The sequence below is a fragment of the Hipposideros armiger genome, unplaced genomic scaffold (assembly GCF_001890085.2).
Source record: "Hipposideros armiger isolate ML-2016 unplaced genomic scaffold, ASM189008v1 scaffold_176, whole genome shotgun sequence".
Taxonomy (NCBI): Eukaryota; Metazoa; Chordata; class Mammalia; order Chiroptera; family Hipposideridae; genus Hipposideros; species Hipposideros armiger.
This window is the reverse complement of record NW_017731526.1, coordinates 1,780,633-1,789,621: the sequence shown is the minus strand read 5'-3', so window position 1 is coordinate 1,789,621 and position 8,989 is coordinate 1,780,633. Positions and strand designations below refer to the sequence as shown.

The 8,989-nt window shown below is 42.0% G+C and overlaps 1 protein-coding gene across 1 annotated transcript in view; it reads left to right on the top strand.

Moving 5' to 3' along the window:
* The first annotated feature begins 2,823 nt into the window (after positions 1–2,823).
* The window catches only part of SIDT1 (SID1 transmembrane family member 1), an 86,521-nt gene continuing 80,355 nt past the window's right edge, over positions 2,824–8,989 (top strand). Inside the window, exon 1 of the mRNA XM_019652225.1 lies at positions 2,824–3,867. Within this exon, the coding sequence (XP_019507770.1) occupies positions 3,485–3,867 (383 nt within the window). The 5' untranslated portion in view covers positions 2,824–3,484. The remainder of the gene's footprint in view (positions 3,868–8,989) is intronic.

Genomic DNA, 8,989 nt, shown 5'->3' with positions numbered 1-8,989 from the left:
AGTGTCCCACAGAGTGGCCATTGAAGGCCCAGATCATCCTTGGTTAGGTTATGCGATTTGAAACATATGTGTAAGAATTAGATTTGTAATGAGTGGACATAAAGGAAGCAGGAGCTTTTACAGGAGGAAAAAAGGAATTCGATTTACCCAGCCCCATAAGAGCTGGCAAGTTAGTTGGAAGGGACGCTTGTGCGCTTTGAGTCTTGAGTCCCCAATTTGATAGTAGCTGCTTCCAAATGTAGACCCAACAACTTACACCTCCAGGCAGATGAAAAACCAGAGAAAAAGCTCTCTGAATCAAAGCCAAACTCTCAGGGTGAAAAAGCAAGAAACAAGGATAACTCTATCTGGTTTTATCGGGGACCCAAAGCAAAATGTATCCAAAAGAATGCTGGTCCGGTGAGAACCGCCTCTGCCTGTGTTCTACTCTGTGACAAACAACACTTTGAGACAACATAACAGAAGCAGAAAAGAGAGCAAAAGAGATGAAAAGGAATGGCCTGACTCCACTAAAAATGTCAAACAAATGGGAACCAGTAACAAAATGTGGCTTTCAAACTGAGACTAGATAGCAAAAGAACTCAAGAGCAAAGAGCAGAGTTCAGACCCAGTGTTAACTTACCACGCAACAAATACCCCACACAGCAGGCACTGGGCACAAGGCACCTCATCGAAGGCTGAGGCCTTTGGTGATGGGCAGTGCAGGCAGTATCTCTCTGGAAATTTCAGGAAAACTAGAGAAATAAATACTACCCAAATGAAAACAAGCAGAGGTTATTGATTCAGAGCTTGCTATATAGCAAGCCACCATCACTTGTGTTTGGCAGAGAGTCAAAGGCAGGGAGAGGAGTGGGAAAGTTTTATAGTGAAAAAAACAGGAAAGGTTTCAGAAATGCTGTGATTAGATCTTGGTGACATGGGGAAACAGGAGGCAGGCTAACTTGAAGCAAGGCATTTTATGGGAAACATATTTGGCTTTCTCTGATTGATCGTGATTTGGAAGTTGGGGCAAAAATTGGGCAAGTTGGTAGTTTGCCCGAGTCCTAACTCTTCTGGGCCATTTGCTGTGGAGGCTGTGGTTTGGCTTCCTGGACTGGTTGCTGCAGAGGTTGTGGGTCAGAGATCTTTTGTCATGTATGGCCTGGCCATTGTCTCTTTGTATATTCAGTCTCTCACAGTAGAAGCTTAACATTGTAGATATTTTTAACACCTGGCTGATGGGTCAGATTTTAGTCTCTAGCTATTGAACTAGGAGTCCTACAGTAACAATATTTGGTCATCTAACATTTTAAACTTTCAAATACTCTTGTCCCCTATTTCATCCTTACAGCAATCTTGTGATCCTGGGAGGCGAATTACCTTAAGTCATTCAATGAATTTGGGCTAGAATTAGGATTAGATCATGTGACAGAGTAATTTGTAATAGCACTCAAATGGTCTCATATAGATATCATCTCTAATAGCTTTAAAAATACATATTTTGGGTTCTGTGCTATGATAAAGGATCTATTCCAATTGTTTTTAATTTCATGGCTTCAAGGTAGGATAAAGCCTTGAATAAAGGGTCACAGCTCTCTTCAAATACCTACAAGGCTGTCATGCGGAAGAAGGATTAGGTTTATTCCTGTGGCTCCAGAGGGTAGAACTCACGCTAGTGAGTGGAAGAGAGGCAAATTTCAGTTAGAATGTGAAATGTCTTCCTAATAACGAGACACTTGTCCCCAAAAGAAGGGGTTGCCTTGTGAAAGAGCCAGTGCCTCACCTCTCCTAGTATTGAGTAGGACTCCATGATTCTACAACTCCAGAGAGTGCTTGCCCTGGCTGGCCCAGCTGACCTCAAAGGGCTTCCTAAACTGCAAGTTTATGAGATTTTGCTAAATTCTATCAAGAGGCATAGACATTTTAAATACAGCAGTTTAAAGGCATTCAAATTTTGGATGAAACGATGATATTATGTTTCTTAAAAACAATGAGCTTTACTTTAGACTTTACCACCAGACTCCCTTGAAGTAGCATGTTTGTCCCTTATGCCATACGTTCTCAAGAACATTTTTTAAAAAGTGAAAATTTTCCTAATAAAAGTCATCTAACTCAACCTTCCAACAGCGTTGTTTTCTGATTGTGCAGGTATAAGACTTTATACCAAATATATTACACTCATTTTTGGAGTTTTAATAAATTGTAGGAATTCAATGAGGTTTAAAAAAAAACCCTCCCTTTAATCGTAAATGCTAGGATTTTAATCTGTAATCTTAACTGTTTGAACAAGACCTGTTTCTTCTATGTGGCTTCTTTTTCCTTGTTCCTGCAGGTTGAACGCAATTATAGGCTTTTCTAGTTTACAAATAACTTGGCGTTGAAATAATACAGTGAGTCCTCTTCTGCACCTGAATGTGATTGCTTGATGTTTGTTCTCCAACAACTTCCTACGAATCCGCTTCTCACCTCACCCTTTATTTGGCTCTTTAACTGTTTAAATCAAATCCCCTAATTTTTGCCAGAAGAGTATTTCCTTTTAAAGACGGACTGTGTCTCTCTCTTTGGAAAACCAATACAGAATCCTAGGGGCTCTCCCAGAATCTGAGAAGTCATTACAGAGTGTAAAAGTAGGCAAGAGATTGGGCGGAAAGAAATGTCTGAGTAGCCTTTGACGACTTCCGGGACCAGACTTCAGGCAGTGTTCAAAATTGTCCTCTTAACCATATCTATCTCTCTTTTTTTTTTAAATGACTGTACATATTTACATGCACGTATGGCAAGGGAGAGAGTGAGCGATGACGTGAGCCCTCCTTGGAGAACAGGAGGTGATAAGGAAATAAAACAGGTGTCTGAGAAGGGGTTCTATTATTAGAGAAAGGAGAATTGAGAGGTAATAACCATCATTCAGACCGGCAGGAGTTCCCTGCAGGTAGCCGACAGAGAAAGCGAACTCGTACGTACACCCTCTTTGGGGACAGGCTCTGTTGCTTTCTATTTCTTCGCCTGCAGCCAGGGTGCACATTTATTTGAAACGGATTGGATTTCCTGTTCAATGACTGGTCAGGTTGACTCTTCAAGACAATTTCTTTTTAATGTTTCCAATGCCTTTTTATTTTTATTTTCTATTTTCTATTTTTTTTAAAGGTTGAGGGGGAAGCGATCAGCTGAAATTCTGGCTAGGTGAGTCGGGGGTTCTCAGAAATGAGAAAGAGGGAAAGGAAACGGACATAGAAGCCGGAGAGCAAAGCCGCAGCCCCCGGCCCCGGTATCCCTCGCTCCTCCTACCCCCAACCTGTGACCTCCCGTGGAGACCCCCGGCTGCTGCCTCAGTATTTGATCCCCCTTCGCCAGTGAGTTGCCAGCACTCGCCGGCGGGGCTTGCCAGGAATCGCCCGCGCTGCACTGCAGCCGGCGCCCGGGCCCCGCAGGGGGCTTAGGAAGAACCAGCCCTGCGCTCGCTCTCTCTCCAGGGCGCTCTGCTTCGCTGCCGGGCGCAGCGCCCACCATGCGGGGGTGCCCGCAGCTAGTGCTGCTCTGCGCGCTGCCCTGGCTCCTGAGGGCGGTGGCACCCGAGCGCCCCGCGCAACCTCTCGCGCGGCGCGGAGACCCCCGCGACCCCGCCAGGGGAGCCGATTTCGACCGAGTCTACAGCGGGGTGGTGAGTCTCAGCGCCGAGAACATCTACTCCTTCAACTACACCAGCCTGCCGGGCCAGGTAAGACACTCGCTCCCCTTGCTCGACTCCCAGGAACTTGCCAGATCTCAGAACCCCCGTCGCCGCTTTGGGTCCCTTGGGAATCGATCTAGGGAGCCCTCAGAGACCAGGGGACCCTCGTTCCCTTTCTCCTTCAAAGCCATCACTGCCCAGCCTGAGCTGCCGCATCCTTCGTAAGCGCCCTCGGGGACAACTCCACTTAATTTCGCGTCTCCCCTGGCTTGGTGGCTGGCATTTCTGGTCTTTCCAAGGCTCTGGTTCCCCGCACGGTCTGCGGTCCTGGCCCCCTGCTGGGCCTTTCTCAAGGAAAGTCACCGTTTCTAGGATCGCGAAGGTAAAGGACCGCAACTGTGTTCCCAGTCCCCTGCGGAGAAGGAACCTCATTTCATGTGGATGATTCAGCCAGACCCTTCTATTTCATAGCGCGTAAGGAGGGAGAGCTGCTCAGAATCTAAAATGGGAATGGACGCAAGCTGCAGAACCTCTGTGTAGTCAGTAGTCACTTCCTGTGTTTCTGTACCATTGTCACACGTTATGTGCTTCAGAGAAGCCAGAAGACCCGGCCAAATATATTGGAACTCCACCCATCCCCTGATCTATTGAGATTTTTATTTTAAATAAGGATGGATAATTGTGTGAAAGTTCTAGACTATTTCTGACAAGAATTGCAGTGAGTCAAGGGGTGGACATGACTGTTCCAGCAATTATCCCTGTGACACATACATTCTTATATAATGTAAGAAAATGCATACAGTTAGCTTTTTCCCTTTAATGTGATACTCTCTGAGGCATAGGGAAAAGAGAATACTCCTCATTGTACCTGTCTCTGGAACTTCTTACCACATAAAGATGTATGTCTATCCCCTACTATGCCTGCATTTCCTACTCCCTGGGAAAGTCCAAAACTGATGATTGAGATACCATGGTATGCCTCCCTCTCTAACTCGCACTTAGGATTAGAACTCAGAAACCTGGTAACTTCAGGTAGTATTGAGCTGGAAGGACCAATGTACCTATCACCCTCCCAGACATCTCCCAACTGTGTGTATTGAGCAAGTGCTCCATCTCCAGTCTGGCATGAAATCCTAAGGTACTGTCACCATGGCAGCACAGCCTTCTCACCCTGTCCTGTCCTCTGCTGACCTTCATGTTGTGTGTCCTGAAACAAGCAGAGTGGCTGTGTGCAAAGCCATTCCATTGTAGACAAGTGGGAGGCGGCAGTTTTTATTCTCCAAACCCCTTGTAAGTGACTTACCTCTCCCTGTCCAGTGTGCAGTATGGACCAGCTGACATATTACACATGAGGTGTGTTCCTAGACCTGTGATTGGCTCAGAACAAATATACGTCTGAAAAACTCCCATCATTTCTGGGGTGTACTGTCAGCTTCCCGCTTAAATCATTAGTAAGGAAATTCCAATGAGCTTCAAACTCAAATGGAAAGTAAGTCCTCATGTCAGGCTTTAGGGTTTCTTTACACTTGCTTAGAGATAGATTGACTGCTTTTCAATTGTTGTTGCCCTTAATATTCGGTGAGTTCCTCCACTACAGTACAGCAAAGGTTGCACTATTTGCAGTTCGAGTCACTTGCCCCACTTTCCTTAGAAAACCGTGAGATATTGAGGACAAGGGCAAAGTCTTGTCCATCTCTGTACCCCAGTACTTAGCACAGTGCTTGGCACAGAAGAGGTTTACTAATAGTTTTGAAAAAAACAATGAATTAGTGAAGAAATATTTAATGAATGTTTAATCTGAAGCTTAATAAAATAAACTATATACTGTTTTAATAAGTTGAAAGTATGAGATAATTTCAGATAAAAACAAATCATGAAAAAAATTTATGAAAAATAAAATTTTTTTAAATTGTTCTGATTATGCCCTTTCCATTTTTGCTTGTATGTGTGTTAAAATGCCCTTTAGTTTATGAAACTAAAGGTGATAATTAGTACTTAAAATATCTTTGCATAATATAATAAAAAGTTGGTCACCCAGCAGTTCCTAAAATTTTACTAGTCTGAGAAATACAGTTGGGTGCTGGCAGATAACTCAAGTATTTTAATTATTTTAATGCCAGTATAGAATAATATGAACCAGATATTCTCAAACTTTATAGCTTTCTGAGAGCTCTCTTTAATATGCAAATAAGACAGTTACTTACTTTAGGAATTTACCCTCCTTTCCCTCCAGCCAGTGTTTCTGTTGATTTCTCCAGAAACGGTATTTTTTCTGGTCTTTCCATCCAAACTATTACTCTGTTTCGATTAATGGCCTCCTTTCTTCTTGTCCCATTTGCCCATGTTAAATACCAGCAGCCCCTCCTTCCAATATCATGAAAATGATTCTGTTGGATGAAGCAGAATTTTACTGAAGGTTTCGAATAACATAAGGAAACTGTGGAACACCACAGTGTAAGTGATAGATTAAATCAGAAATCTAAGCAACACTGTCATAACAATTTATCAGCTATCCCCAACCGGGGATATTTCAAGATGGTGGCACTATTTGGGGGGCCTTGGCTTGTCACCATCTTTTTGCCACCACCACCCCCAATGCTAGCCTCCCAGGCTCTATATTTTTGTTACTGTCTCATGTCAAGCAGTTTTGCCTCCATCACTAATTCCAAAGTCAGTATAGGACTCTGCTAAAGATCTATGAATCCAAGAGCAAAAGTTTGCCCATGACCTTTTTACTTTCACCTGAGCAAGTCTTGGTCAGAGCTCCCTCCTCTGCACAGGTCATTTCCCACCTACCCCTCTTCAGTGCAACAAAGAATTTGGTTTGGAAAAAAAAAACCTCTAATTTTTTGAGTTTTTCTCTTTTTTCCTTTTCTCTTCAAGCCATTGTTATGTTTGCCATTATTTTTCCTTAAGCTTGGAGAAGAAAAGCTATTCTAAATTTAGGCTTTGGTGAAGAGAGGAAGCTGCAATGGGGGCCTTCCCTCCTAATCTTTCCTGTCAGCTGCTGCATCTCCCATACCAAACACTGTCCTGGAGAACTATTTAGCCAAGCATGTGTCACGCTAATTAGCTGAGCTCAGCACCAGGAAAAGTCTCACATGCCTTCCAGGCAGGGACAAATGTAAATATGAAGTTGCCATTAAAAAACAAATGAACATATCACTGAAAGAATGGAGTGGCTGGTTTAAAGAAGAATAATGAAAATAACAATTGAAGATTCAGGTAGGCAAGGCCATGGTTCATTTCATGTCCCTGGAGGGGAAGTGTCTGGAGACTCTTTTAAGGGGAGCAGGGTTTCACTGTGGCTCACAGGGTGTTCTAAAGCCACAGGGCTGGAGCATAACTAGAAGGAAATCACCTTGCTGGGAAAGTTACCGAGGATATGTTTGACTAGGACAGAGGGCACAAAAGCAGGTTTACTAGAAATGAGAATCCTCTTGTAGAGAGAGGTGGCAGCAACAATCAAAGGTTTACATTTGAGCTAGATGGTGATAAAGAGCCCTTAAATAAAAATCTATCCCCTGTGCAATAACATATCTTCTCTGAGGCTTTCAATAACAGAATTCATATTTTGCCATAGATTTTTAAATGTGAAATGTTTCCCTGCAAATCAGTCTGTTTATTTGTTTGTTTGTTAATTAAACTGAGGCATTTATCTTTTAATGGCTTATACTTTTCTATACCCAAGGAACAATCCTTGGCTTTATTAATATCAACCAGTAGTTGTATATCTTGAACCAGTTATACCAGCCTCGTGGATCTGGATTCAAAAAGCCTATCCAGGTCTCATGAACAATGAAATACATACCAGGACATTGCAGTGGTAACTTCCACCTACATACATTACTCGTTAAGAGGAAGAATGAAAGACTTTGATGTGAGAGCTTCAGTTCTGGTCCCTTATGGACATTCCCTGTGTTCTCTGTATGGAGGCAGAGAAGCCACCTCTGCTATCCTCACACATCCCCTTACTGAACTGGACTGGTGCTTGTTTCTGAGGACAGAGTCATCTCATTAGCACAGTTTCTGGGTGATTGGTTGCTGTCTCACTCAGTTCAGGACGTTATAACAGAATACCCTAGTCTGAGTGCTAAAAAATAAATATTTCTTTATTTATTTATAAAGAAATATAAGAAAGGCTGGGAAGTCCAAGGTTAACATGTCAGTATATTTGGTGTCCGGTGAGAGCCGACCTCCTGACTTGTAAACAGTGCCTTCTATTTGTGTCTTCACATGGCCCAGAATGCAGGGAGAGTAGCAAGCTCTCTGCTGTCTCTTCCTATATGGGCACTAATCTCATCGTAAGTGCTCCAACCTTGAGATCTGATTACCTTCCAAAGTCCCTACTTCCAAACACTATCACACATGGCTATGGAGCACTTGGAATATGGGCTAGTCACAGATGAGATGTTCCGTAAGTGTAGAATATACACCAGATTTTGGAGACAGTATGAAAGCAGCAACATAAAATGTAGCATTCATATTTTTATTGATTATGTATTATATACTCAATATATTAGGTTACATAAATATATTAATAAAATTCACTTCACCTGTTTGACTTTTTTAATGTAGCTACTAGAAAATCTAANTTTCACGCTGTTCACTGAGACAAGAATAATAAAGCCCTTTGTCTCCAACCCAGAAGTCTGTGTCTTCTATCAGTATTGATGAAACTGAGGCAAGTGGGTTAAATTCTTAGATTTTTCAAAGCTTCTGAAAACCATTATCTTAAATTTGTCATTTGTCATTTCTATGTATGTATATTTTACTAAAGATGTAAATATATAAATATAGCATTATTTTGCTTGTTCACAAAGTTTACATAAATGGGATCATGTAGTATGTATCCTTCAGCAACCTGCTCTTTCTCTCAGTTTATCTTCTTGAGTTATCTGTACTAATCCATAGTCTAGTTTATTCATTTTTAACCACTGAATAACATTTTGTTGTATGAGTACAATTTATTTATTTATGCTCCTGTTATTTAGCTTATTTTTGTTGCTATTTATGTTGTTTCCAAATTTTATTGCAACCAATGCTTTGAATGAACATACCTGTTCATGACTCCTTGTGTATATGTAAGTTTTTCTTGTGTATGAACTTAAGAGTGGAAACCCTGGAATGCAACGTGAATTCATCTTCAGCTATAGCAGACATTCCCAACTTGGTCTCTCAAGTGGCTATACCAAATAACATTTTCATAACAAGATGCAAGAGCTCTGTTTCTCTACATCCTTGCAAATGTGGTATTATCATACTTTTGAGGCTTCACATTTCTGATGAGTATGAAGTGCTGAACATCTTTTCACATGTTCTTTGGTCATCTTTCTCCTCTTC